General features: G+C 42.8%; 1 protein-coding gene across 1 annotated transcript in view; it reads left to right on the top strand.

Moving 5' to 3' along the window:
- The window catches only part of LOC125285713 (trafficking kinesin-binding protein 1-like), an 18,366-nt gene extending 10,752 nt beyond the window's left edge, over positions 1-7,614 (top strand). The window contains 6 exon segments of the mRNA XM_048230278.1: positions 749-997; positions 1,335-1,597; positions 3,940-4,233; positions 5,006-5,108; positions 5,449-5,541; positions 5,543-7,614. Of these exon segments, the coding sequence (XP_048086235.1) occupies positions 749-997; positions 1,335-1,597; positions 3,940-4,233; positions 5,006-5,108; positions 5,449-5,541; positions 5,543-6,269 (1,729 nt within the window). The 3' untranslated portion in view covers positions 6,270-7,614.
- Positions 7,615-13,543: the final 5,929 nt, after the last annotated feature.

The following is a 13,543-nucleotide window of genomic DNA, read 5'->3' as shown; positions in this document are numbered from 1 at the left end:
ATACTTTTTTCCTGCGCCATTCCACTTTTTAACACATCATTTTATTTATGGACTTTTTATATGTGTGGATTACTTGAGCTAATACTAATGTCTGGTGAAAATGTCATGTCAATAGACTCATTGGAAGTATACGTTCCATTCTTTTTGGAAGTACGCGTTCCATACTTATTTCCCCCACTGTACACTCACTAAAGGTACGCGTTCCATACTTATTTCCCCCACTGTACACTCACTAAAATAGGAAGGAACCACGAGGGAGGAGATGAGCTAGCCTACAAGGACCCAGCTCCTGAGTGGCAGTGGAATGCTGCTTGTTCTTTTGCTGCTCTGATTAGAGTGATCAGAGACAGTGATCAGACACTGATCCCATCTCATGTCTCGTAGCATTAGCAGCGTTAGCAGAGATGGTTTTTTTTAAACTGACCTTCACACTCCAGCTTTACCTTCCACCATAATTAAAAAAAAATGTACCTTCTGCTCTAGCATACAGTTATTGCGCACAACCAATTGAAGACATCACCACAGACATGATGCACACACACAGACACACACACACACAGACACACACACACACACACACACACACACACACACACTTTCACTCACAGATACACACACTCTCACACACACCTATTCATATTGCCTACTGTTGTAGTATCCCTACTTAACATGGGCATGTATGAATGTACGTATGCCGGCATGCTAGCACGCTCACACACAGATGTCACAGTCTTTTCTCTTTACTCAGGGTGCATCAGAGGAGAGTGTTTGAGACAGTAAAAAACATCAATCAGACCGTCCGACAACGCAGCCCAGCCCCACCTTTCTCCAACATCCCAGGGTCCAATCAGATGCTGTCCCCTCTAAGCTCCGCCTTTTCCAGTGGTATGGCCACTCCTCAGTCCAACCTCAGTGAAACAAAACTGAGTGGTAGCAATCTCGCCCTTGACAACCGCACACAGAGTCTCCTACAGGAAGGAGAGTCCACTCCCGGCAGGTGGGTTGAGTCTGTTTCCTGTTCTCTGCCTTAAATATATATTTTTAAATGAACATCTTAAAAATAAAAAAATCTTTGATAAAGTTAGAAGTGATTATTAAAGTAAGTAAAGTGAGTAAAAAGCACTCCAGTGCGGGGATATCACTTATTTTAACATTTTAGAGTTAGTGAAATACAAAACAGCTTACCTCAGTGGAACACTGATAGATTCATAATCTGATAGTAGTGTCTTCTACCAGTGTTGAAATTTCAGCCTGTATTTGAATACTGTGGTATTTGAACTCTCCCATTTAAATTCTTTCTAATTAATATATGTCGTGTTTATTTATTCGGGCAGTGGTATGGACACCCCTAAGAAGCGCACAAGCTCTGAGGACCTGAAGCTGGCGTTGCGCCGGCTGTCCCTGAGGCGGCAGAACTGCCTGAGCGAGCGGCGCTTCTTCGAGGAGGAGCGCGAGAGCGGCCTCTACCCGCACGACGGTCCTCACTACGTCAGCGGCCTCGTCCACAGCGACAGCATCATGTCCCTCGGCTCACACCTGTCCTGGGCCAGCCGCCCCTACCTGCCTGACAAGCTTCAGATCGTCAAGCCTTTAGAAGGTGACCTTAATCCTGACCTTAACCCTGACCTTCACCCCTGCCTGCCAGACAAGCTTCAGATCGTCAAGCCCTTAGAAAGTGACCCCTACCCTAACCCTAACTCTAACCCTAATCTCAATCTTAACCCTTACCTGCCTGACAAGTTCCAAATGGTCAAGCCCATAGGAGATGACCCTTACCCTAACCCCAATCCTACCCCTAACCTTAACCCCAGCACTAACGATAAACCCAACACCAGGAGGAGTACGTATCTTAACCCTAACGCCAGTACCAACACAAGCCCTTGCATGACCCCCAGTGCTAAACCATTTCGGAAGGCTCCCCAAGAGCAGGAGGTGAGGTTTGACCTCCGACCTCGCCAGAGGTCCCCGAGGCGTCCCCCGCACCGCACACACAAGCGGCCCCCCTCCTTCATGCTCTTCAACTCTCTCTGGTCGGTTATGCACCACGGCAAACACACAAACTTCACACACAAGCAGGCTCGCAGGTGGCTGGAGATGCCTTAAAAGACACATGCACACACACACACACACACACACACACACACACACACACACACACTCACACACACACACACACACACACACACACATGCACACACGCGCGTGCATGCAAATCTTACAAAGCCGACTGTCTTGTTTACTGCTGTGGAGAGTAATGCAGATAAAAGATAAAAAATGAATTAATAATTAATAGTTAATTTCACGAGTAGTAAGTGAAGTAAAAAGGTAGTGCTAGTCAGATTTTATTTTTCCATGAGTTCAGTAGTGCCTGAATATATAACCTATATATATATGTAGAAAATGTATTCTCTTTATATTTCCCTACATGCTTTTTAACATTCATCCATTGTCTCCATCCATTTCTGTGTTTCTGGTTTTATTTGTGTGCAACATTCTGGTTTACTTTGATTGTCATTTGACTTTCATTGTCATCATTTTTTCATCTCATGTTTACAGTGTCATTCATTGTCAATAAAATTATTTCTTCTTCATTTTTTATCATTTTCCTTCATTTCCCATTTCTCATATAATTTTCTATTTTATCATTTGTTACTGTAATTTAGTTGTATTTCTATGTGTTTTTATGATCATGTTGTTCTCGTGATAAACACAGGAATATGTAAAAACACATAATGACTGAGATGTTTGAGGGGCAGCCGTGGCCTACTGGTTAGCGCTTCAGACTTGTAACCGGAGGGTTGCCGGTTCGAACCCTGACCAGTAGGCCACGGCTGAAGTGCCCTTGAGCAAGGCACCTAACCCCTCACTGCTCCCCGAGCGCCGCTGTTGTTGCAGGCAGCTCACTGCATTTCACTAATTCACAGGATTGGGATAAATGCAGAGACCAAATTTCCCTCACGGGATCAAAAGAGTATATATACTTATACTTATATATGTAATTTCAGTATAATACAATCAGCATGTAGTCAGTCCTACATGCTTGATTATGGAACATGCCTATTTCTAGTTTTCTAAAACATTTCTGTAGGCTCTGTAAGAGCAGGAGGTGAGTTTGATCTCTGACCTCCCCAAGAGGTCCCCAAGGTCAAACTCATAAACACCACACAACCAAGCACCAGGCCTGATGACCTCTCAGGCTGCAACTACTTATACATTTACATTTAAGGAGACCTTACTGTAGGTAACAATAAATACTACTATGCAGAGGAGACCTTACTGTAGGTAACAATAATTACTACTATGCAGAGGAGACCTTAGGTAACAATAAATACTGCAGTGCTCTTGCAGTGCAGGGGTATAACTACTAGTCAAGTGTGTGAAAGGAGATAGTGGTAGAAGGAGATGGAGGTGAAGGTAAGAGGTACTTTCGGAAGAGTCAGGTCCTCAGGGGCTTCTTGAAGATAGAGTGGGATAAGTTGACCCACAATCGATGAACTACGAATGAAAATAGCCTGGATAGCTGTGTGTACGTGTAGGGGCGGTAGTGCCAGGCGACGTTTCTTGGAGGGACATAGCGTTCAAAGAGTAACATAAGTCACTTGTGTCTAATCTAGCTTTCCACTCAATAGTTTGCCACTGACAGTGCTAGTGGTGTTTCTATATCGTATGTAGTTTGTTGGTTTCATGAAACTGGTTATGATGATGCTAACAGTGCACAAAGTAGTCATGAAGGTAGATGGAGGCTATTTTGATTTTTAACAAAAGAAAACAAAATATGTTTCATGAATCAGATTCTTCAAATGAGCCTGTTTAGTGTTTAGTATAGTGTTTATGACTGCTATGCACACTAGTGCCATCATCATAAGCAGCTTCATGTGTGTAGGTGATGAATGTCATAACCGGCTCTCTCTGCCGTTTGTGTCCCCCTCTGACCCTCAGGCTCAATCACCCTGCAGCAATGGCAGCAGCTGGCACAGCCTAACCTGGGCGGAATCCTGGACGCCCGGCCGGGCGTAGTCACCAAGGGCTTCCGGCCGCTGAACCTGGACCTGGAGGAGGTGTGCCACTACAGCGACTTTGAGGAGGACGAGCCTGGGGAGCAGTACTTCCAGAACCTTCCGACCACATCCACGCCCAACCCCAACCCCAACCCCGTCCAGACCCATGTCATCTCCACAGCGTCCCCCTCCCCCTGCCTGAGCACTGGACAGGCCCTCAACACAGACTTCTCAGGTAAAACTCATTTACACTGATTTCATTCCCTACCACTTCTCAGGTAAAACTCATTTCAACTAATCTAATCCACTTCTACTTGGCTACTCATCCTGATTTTTCAGGTAAAACTCTGTACAGGAAAGTTCAATTTTGATTTAATTTGCTTACATGGCCACTTATCATGACTTCTCAGCTCCAACTAAACTCAATTCAATTTCTCAATTAGATTTAATTTAAAGCCATTTATCCATACTTTTATAACAACTTGTCTAGACCCATTACATTCAATTCTGCAATTCCAGATGCAGAATTTCTACCACAAGATGGCGCCAAAGCTGTATCTATAAATGTCTAATATGTCAAACATTTTTCTATTTCTCTCTCTCTCTCTCAACAAAATAATGACATATCTAATTTTCCTGATTCCGATCATGTACTTTCTGGAAGTAAAACTTTCTGAATACAGACAGTCTATAATTTCTTTGATGAAACAGCCTGAAAAAGAGACCAACAATAATATTTCTTGTAGATGTTTCTTTTGAAACATCTAAGCAAATGAAACAGTGAAATGATATGCACAACAATGAATGATTCATGCAATCATACATCAAAGCAATGAACAATAACATCCTAGAATTTGTTTAAAAAAAGTAAACAAATTTCTGAGCTGATGAAACAGGAGAAGTAGATGTGGTCAGCTTTTCTAGTCTTCTCTCTATCTGCATTAATGTATAAATAATGAGTAATTAATGTGTAAATATGTGTGTGTGTGTGTGTGTGTGTTTTGCAGTGTATTATCCTGGCAAGTGCATGGCGCACACCAGTTCCACCTACACCTTCACAACCTGTCGGATTCTTCACCCGTCTGACGAGCTGACGAGAGTCACACCAAGGTACACACACACAGACACACACACACACACACACACACACACACACACACACACACACACAGACACACACACACACACACAGACACACACACACACACACACACACACACACACACACACACAGACACAGACACACACACACACACAGACACACACACACACACACACACACACACACACACACACATACCTCAATAACAGCTCCAATAGCATTCCATAACCTTGTTGCAAGTCTCCAGAGTGTTCTATAATCATAGAAAGCTTATTGGTCATTGCTGTGTTGCGTTAGCTCCATGTGAATGCCTCTTGGAGGTGATGACCTTTATTGACCCTTTCACAGTTTGAATCCCGGCCCCACTTCCTCCTGTGGGCCGTCCAGCAGCCTGCGCTCCACCCCGGCGGTCACGCCCTGCACGCCACGCCGCATGAGCCTTCGCGCAGTCACAGTCCTTCACCAACCTGCGCGACTCCACCAAGACCTTCAGCACCTCGCTGGGGCTAGTGCGCCTCCTGCAGGAGCGGGGGATCTCCGCAGCCGTCTACCAGCACCAGAGCTGGGACCGCAGCAGTGTGGCTCCCGGAGGAGGAGGGAGGAGGGGAGGGGGGAGGGGTCCTCTTCAGCACGACCGTGGCCCCGCGCACATCCACGTACCCCCAGAGGCCGTCCACCCCACCCAACTCGCCTGTCCACGGCACGCAGAGCCCCAGCTCGCTGGCGGAGCAGGACGACGACTTCTCATTCAAGAGCCCGTCCAACGAGAACTTCCTGGCCTCGCGTCCTGCGCGATCCATCCTCATGGAGGTGGCGGCCGCCGGGGGCGGAGGAGGAGGAGGAGGAGGAGGGGCGGCGGCGCAGCAGGCGCGCGACTGCGAGAGCCAGACAGACGTCAGCGTGTACAATCTCAACCTGGTGGACAAGCTGAAGCGCCTGGGCCTGGCCAGCCCGGGAGGGGGCAGCCCAGGGGCCACGCGCCCATCCTGGGGGCCCTCGGTGGGCTGCGGAGGCCCGGCTCGCCTTTCTCCCTGAACGAGGGGATGCGGAGGAACCGCAGCTATCCTGTGATGGTGGGGGCCAGCATGGCCATGAAGGGCCCGGGGCCCCAGGACGACGAGGAGATGCTGCTGGAGCCCAAACTACCCAAACAGACCAGCTTAAAGTAAACAAGTAAACAACAACAACAACAACAACAACAACAACGCAAGGACTTTACCGAAAGTAAATAGATATGAACAACTCGTCCACACTGATTTTGCCTAAAGTAAATATAAACAACTCATCCACACAGACTTTACTTGAAGTAAATAAATATGAACAACTCATCCACACAGACTTTACTTAAAGTAAATAGATAGAAACAGCACATGCAGGCGTGGTTAAGCAGTGGTAATGTCACCGACTGACAATTGGTCAACCCGGGTTTGATTCTTGCCCTTGCGTGTCTGTGTGGCTTTGGATAAAAGTGTCTGCTAAATGGCAGTCAACTTTAACTAACTTTAACCTGGACTTTACTTAAAGTAAATAAATAAATACACGCCCAACACAGCATGCATATAAGCTACTCATAGCCCTGTGCAGAATATACAGTAGGAAGCCTATACCCGAACCCATGCACACAATACTCTCATAAAACCTATACATAAAGTCCTGTACTGAACAACCTTTATAAAGCCTATACACACTGTATACACTCACCGGCCACTTCATTAGGTACATCTGTTCAACTGCTCATTAACACAAATATCTAAACAGCCAATAAAATGGCAGAAACTCTTTGTTGAGTGTTGAATGTGGCGTAGTTGTTGGTGCCAGATGGGCTGATCTGAGTATTTCAGAAACTAATAATGCCACAACTTACCTGATTGTTAGTGACCATGTCCATCCCTTTATGACCGCAGTGTAGCCTACCCATCCTCTGATGGCTACAATCAGCAGGATAAGGCAGGATTGGTGTTTTATGCCCCCAATGTTGTCTTCCAGGCAGCGCTGCCACCACTGATTTAAAGGCACCTAATCCTAAACCTACCCCAACCCTAACCCTAACCTTAACCCATGCCTAACCCTAAACCTAACCCCAACCCTAACCCTAACCTTAACCCATGCCTAACCCTAGTGCCTTCCAGGCAGCGCTGCCTTGAAGACAATGTTGGGGGCATAAAACACCAAGAAATGGATAAGGCGCCATGTCACAAATCTCGAATCAACTGGTTTCTTGAATATGACAATGAGTTCACAATACTCAAATAGCCTCCACAGTCACCAGATCTCAGTCCCATAGAGCCCCTTTGGGATGTGTTGGAACAGGAGATCCACATCATGGATGTGCAGCTGACAAATCTGCAGCAACTGTGTGATGCTATCATGTCAATTTAGACCAAGATCTCTGAGGAATGTTTCCAGCACCATGTTGAATCTGTCTGTGGCACAAAAGAAAGCAGTTCTGAAGGCATAAGAGCATTTAACCTGGTGCTAGTAAGTGTACCTAATAAAGTGGCTGATGAGTGTAAATTCCTGTCCAGAAGTTTCCATAAAGTCCTGTATGAACCACTATACTGTACAACTTACCCACAGCCTATATACAAAACGTGTACAGAACAATTATACATGACTCACACATGGTTATGTAAATAAGTAAACACATGTATGTGGCACATAACACACACTCAAACTGCTGCTGTACAGAATGAGAATAGTTACCACACAATTTACACACAATGTGCTGAAGTAACACAAAGTCCTGTATTGTACAATAACATACAGCTAGACAAAGCCAGGAGATGTGCATTTGTTCACAGTGGTGTCAATGGTGCAACTCTCAGATTGTATAGCAAAACACTCATACAGAAATGCAAACACACTTTTCTGTTCAAAACCCTCTTGTATAGCAGTGGTTCTCAAAGTGTGGGGCGGGCCCCACTAGTGGGGAATAGAGACTTGACAGGTGGGGCGTGATGAACAGGAGGAAATTTGTTTTTTGTGTGCCTATTTTTAATAATGCCTTTCTTTTTTGAAAAGGAACATCATAGATTCAAAACAAAATAGCCACAAACATATGAACATATTGTTTATGTCATAAACAAACATCCACATTAATACACAACATATGAATTAAAATCCAGCGACAACATCCGAAATCCATGTTGACCGAGGGAAATATGCATCTCATACTGTACATACATGTCATCACTTCAAACCAAAATGCTTTTTGCTCACACACAAAAATGTAACATGGCATGTAGCAAAGCATAGGGATATAGCAGCCTCAAGATTTGAAGTATTAAAATATGAGAGAGATTATTATTGTTTCTCATCGTCAAATTGTCTTTTAAAAAGCTATAATAGATTTCTGCTATTGACAGCAGCGTAAAAAAATCAAGATCCATTTATAGATGTATCGTACACAATCATACATTGTCTGTCACATCTCAAAATCCTCACAGTCATTCTATAAACATGTAAATACACACATATCAGACACAGTCCCCATGCTGTTATCGTTAGTTGTGTAAGTATGTAGCAAGTGCTTAATATACAGGTAGTTCATGCTCTAAATAGATGTAAAATATAAGATGGACCTTCTCCTCCATACGTTTATATATGATGACCACAGATTAATGAAGAAATGATCGAATGAGTGAGTGAGTGAAGAGATGGATGGAACAAATGGATGAATTAATGAATTGAACAGAACAGGGTATTTCAAAGAGAAAGCCAAAAAATAGGATTATCTAATGTGGATTATCTAAGGAAATAGCTGGGATATTCATTACAGGTCTGAACTGTGTTTTACCAACTAGCTTCAGCTTAAACTGATATATTAATTAGGCTAATTAATGCTTGACAAGTCCAATGAGAAAAGGCATCATTTGTAAACAAAATCATGGTGTTATCAAGCCTTTGTGTGTACAATTCCATAAACCTCCAAGGTTTTAAAGGATAGAGATTTATAGATGGAATTATTTGTCAGTCAAAGCGACTTCTTTAAGGCTGAACATCTACAAAGATGACAGACCATAATTGTTCCCAGAGCGTCCTTTAAAATAATGATCAGAAGCTTGTGAGCCCTCACTGAAGAACCCCTTAAGAATGTACATATTTTACAAATGATAGTAGTTGTAGTTGTAGATAGTTTTATCTCAAATGTACATCCATGAGGTCATCTGATCAGTAATCAGTACCTCGATATACATGCAGTAGTTTTCCTATAATACAGTATGTGAATATATTAAAACCAATTAGGTACCAGATGGGTTTTAAAATAATGTTTCTTAATTGGAAATGAATGTGGGGGTGGAAAAGGTCAACATTACAAGTCATGGGATCTACCTCATAGCCCAAACTACAGAGATGGATTATTATGGATGATTATATATTGTTCATTATTTGTTATTTGGTCTCATTATTTTTACATATGACATACTACACGTAGAGCTAAAAGGCTACACACTGTTCAGAATATTTCATTTCAGTGATATGTACGACGTTTCATGTACGGAACTGTTGCATTAACCATGTAATCATGCCAGTCTGCCATGTTGTCATCTCTCTCCTTGCGTGTTGAGCTCTGTTACTATAGTGTCAGAGGAAATGTTCTTTTTATCAGCCATTCTAGTTCCGCTGTCTCCATGATGGTCTTTGTTCATACTCCATATGGTTATGGTCCATTTGCTTACATGTAGCTGAGGAAAGTTTGTAATAAAAACGTGGGTCGGAGTGGGTCTGCCATTCCCAAGCAAGCCCTTTAGTGAATTTAACCTCCAGCTGACCTTTCATACCTCCCAAACATGCCTTGCATTTCAGACGTCTTATTATCCACCCAGACTTTGTTCAAGTATTTCTCTGTAGAGGAAACTGTAGCCCAAGATAGATGTGTCTTGTGGAAGTTTAAGAATAGAAATGGAAGTCCTATGAGCAACCCAATACATCACTTCAAATCCACCTCAACACAAATATTCAATGAGTTCTCTAAACACCGCACTCACAACTCCACTTGGAGATATTAAATTGAAATATAGGATAGATTAATTCAGAAAACATGTACAGAGCTGCATGTGGCCTGAAACTATTTAAATCTCTGAGAGACTGAGAGTTCTTTAAATTGTATGGAAATGAATGGAAAGCAGTGCAGACTCCTCATTACTGAGGGGATATGGCAGGCCTTTTGATGACCGCTGGCTTCGTGACTAATGCTAATTCCTGCTCCTACAGTGTATCACAGAGATGAACTTTCAATCCTGATAATCAGAAGAAGATGTCTGTGCCTGAGTGTTTCTCTTTTGAGATGGTCATTTTTCTGCTTAGATATTCATGAATACTGTTTAAAAAATGCGTGAAACATTTTTGGTGACATTTCCAACTACATTTAGGATGTGCACTTTTTGCTGTCCATTGTGTGGATAGCAAATGTTGTTTGAATGTTTGTTTGTTTATGTACATTTCCTATGTAGCAGCCAAACCTTAGACAGATCCAACCCCGAGTTGGTGCGTATCTATTGGAAGGATACCTGATCAGGACCACACCTGAGCGCCAACATACTACACGCCGTGACACCAACATCAGGTGCTGTCTGTTGAATGGAGTCATTTCATTTTTTTCTCCTCAGGAAGATCCTTTACACTGATTTTCATTCACTGTATGCAATAAAAGTCATTTAAAAGTTTTTTTCAATAAAAGTCTATCAGTGATGATGCTTATGCCTTCAAGAGTGAGTATCTATTAGAACACTGTAAGTATAAAAGTAAGTACTGATGTGTGGAAATCAGTGTGTAAACTGATTACTTATATTAGATGTACTCCAGTACAGTCCATTTCAGTGTCACTAGTCCTGAAGAAGAGAGGATTTTATTTTCAAATAGGCCTAATAACCCTTCCTTCTCATTTAGACCAGTAAACCAATCTGAGGTTCTCTATGGACTGTGTAATTCCAAGTGTATGAAAAGCTCTCTGGGTGCAGATCAGTTAGACCCACATCTCTTAAAGATTGCAGCCCCTGTCATTGCTGAACCTTTAACTCACATTTTTAATTTAACATTCTGCTCTGGCTCTATTCCAGAAGTCTGGAAATCAGCCCTAGTCACCCCTTTACATAAAGGAGACCCAAGTGATTTGAATAACTACAGGCCAATCTCCAAGCTTCCATGTTTAGCTAAGATGTTAGAATCCTTTGTAAATGAACAGCTTTGTTCCTTTTTGTCATCATATTCTATATTAAGTCCTTATCAATCTGGGTTCAGAGCTGGCCACAGCACAATTACAGCAGCAACTGCTGTAGTAAATGATAGCTACTATTGTTGGCAGTAAGAAACATTGTGCAGCTTTGTTTATTGACGTGTCAAAGGCTTTTGACACTGTTAATCACAGGTTACTTCTTGAAAAACTAACCTCTTTTGGTCTAGATGAAGTTTCCTTTAAATGGTTTCAAAACTACCTCTCTAATAGAACACAGTGGGTAGATGTGACAGGATCAACCTCAGAGCCATTGGGACTAAATAATGGTGTTCCACAGGGCTCAATTTTGGGACCACTATTATTTACATTGTATATCAATGACATCTGTGCTTCAATAGAAAATTGTAAAGTTCTATGTAGATGACACAATTGCATAAAGTTGTAGATGACACAATTGCATAAAGTTGCATAAAGTTCTATGCAGATGACACAATCCTTTATGCCTATGCACCATCTGTTGAGCAAGCAGTGTCATATCTTCAATATGCATTTGATTGTGTGCAGAAATCCTTGCAAGATCTTAAACTGGTTCTAAATGAAGCAAAAACAAAATATATGATCTTTACTAGATCGAGAAAAAGTGTGACCTTGATGCCTATAACATTTGTTCCCTAAATGGGGCTCAATACAAATTGAGCATTTGGCTAGATAACAAACTATCATTTAGAACAATGTGCTTGATCTCACAAAAAATTAAATTAGGTGCACTTTACAGGATTAGGTCTTGCTTCACTTTAGAAAGCAGAATGACCATTATTCAAGCAACTATAATGTCAGTCCTAGACTATGGTGACATTGTGTATATGCATGCAGCCCTTTCCACTCTGAAATCACTTGATGCAGTTTACCACAGTTCACTACGTTTTATAACTCGAGATGGGTTTAAAACTCATCACTGTAAATTATACCAAAATGTAGAATGGTCTTCCCTCTATGATAGGAGGGAAAGGCACTGCCTCCTTTTTGTTTATAAGGCATTGTCAGGATCTGGCCCGGACCATTGAGTTTGTGCCACCCTGTGGGGTGTACTACGAAGCACGTTAGACATATCTAGGCTATGTAGACATAGCGAGGCTTGACAAAGCCTTGACTCGGGGGTATACATTAAGTGATACTACGATAACAGTTATGTGATATATTTGTCAAACTAGGCTTTCAGCTCAGATCTGTGCACGTTCTCGGTGTTGGGATGACGCTGGCCAATCGTGAAATGTGGAGATGCACAAGACCGCCTCTATTTAAAAACAATTACTTCCGCATTCATGAGCGTTGGCTTAATCTACACTACCGGTCATTTTTTGTGTCTAACCTATAACATCAAATAAATCAATGGTCATCAGTTGTTGTATGGTATGCACGTCCATAGTGTGATATTTGCACGCACAGCACTATTAAAGCGCATTCGAGATCCAAAATGTTAGTAGAGGCGGAGCTCCACCTGTAAGATATGACAGAATCCTACACGTGAGATAACTTCGTTTTTAAGACAATTGATTGGTCAGTTACACGATTTAAGCTATAACTTAGCACATAACCTCCTCCCGACCAGGTTTGGTTGACAGCATAAGATACCATGGTTATGGTTGACTAAAACAGATCCATAAGCATAGCCATGGCTTTGATAACATACCTCGCTAACCCACTAATCGAGAAAACCCCACTGGTGGCCATTTTGTGTATTGTCCTGTGTCTTTGTCCCCGTCTGTGCCCGCCTCTGTCCCCGCATCTGTTCCCCTCTGTGCCCGCCTTGTGTCTGTGTCTCTGTCCCAGTCACCATTCTAGTCACCATTCCAGTCACCCACTGTCCCAGTCACCATCCCAGTCAATTAAGTGTATGTCCACCCTACTGTCAGGATCTGGCCACCGTTTTGTGTGGTGGCCATTTTGTCCTGTCCTTTGTTTGTTTTGCCTGTTCCCCATGTGCTTTGTGTTTACCTGCCTGTCACCTGTCTTTGTCTCCACCCCATCTCCTTATTTGGTCTGTGCTTCCTGTCTTGTTTGTTTTCCCTCCATTTCTGCCTCCTCACCTGTTCCCTGTTATTGTCTCGTTGGTTTCGTCCAGTCCTCTGTCTTTCTGTTAATTGGTATGTGTATTTCTACCCTCCTGTTTCTCTGTTCTTTGTCGGATCGTCACTCTGTTTGTCTAGTCAAAGTCCTGTATGTAAGTAAGAAATGCTTTAAACAGGGCTCTACAATGCGTCCATTTCA

Source organism: Alosa alosa, chromosome 20 (assembly GCF_017589495.1).
Source record: "Alosa alosa isolate M-15738 ecotype Scorff River chromosome 20, AALO_Geno_1.1, whole genome shotgun sequence".
Lineage (NCBI taxonomy): Eukaryota > Metazoa > Chordata > Actinopteri > Clupeiformes > Clupeidae > Alosa > Alosa alosa.
The sequence above is the reverse complement of the archived record's forward strand: the minus strand, read 5'-3'. Positions and strand labels throughout refer to the sequence as shown.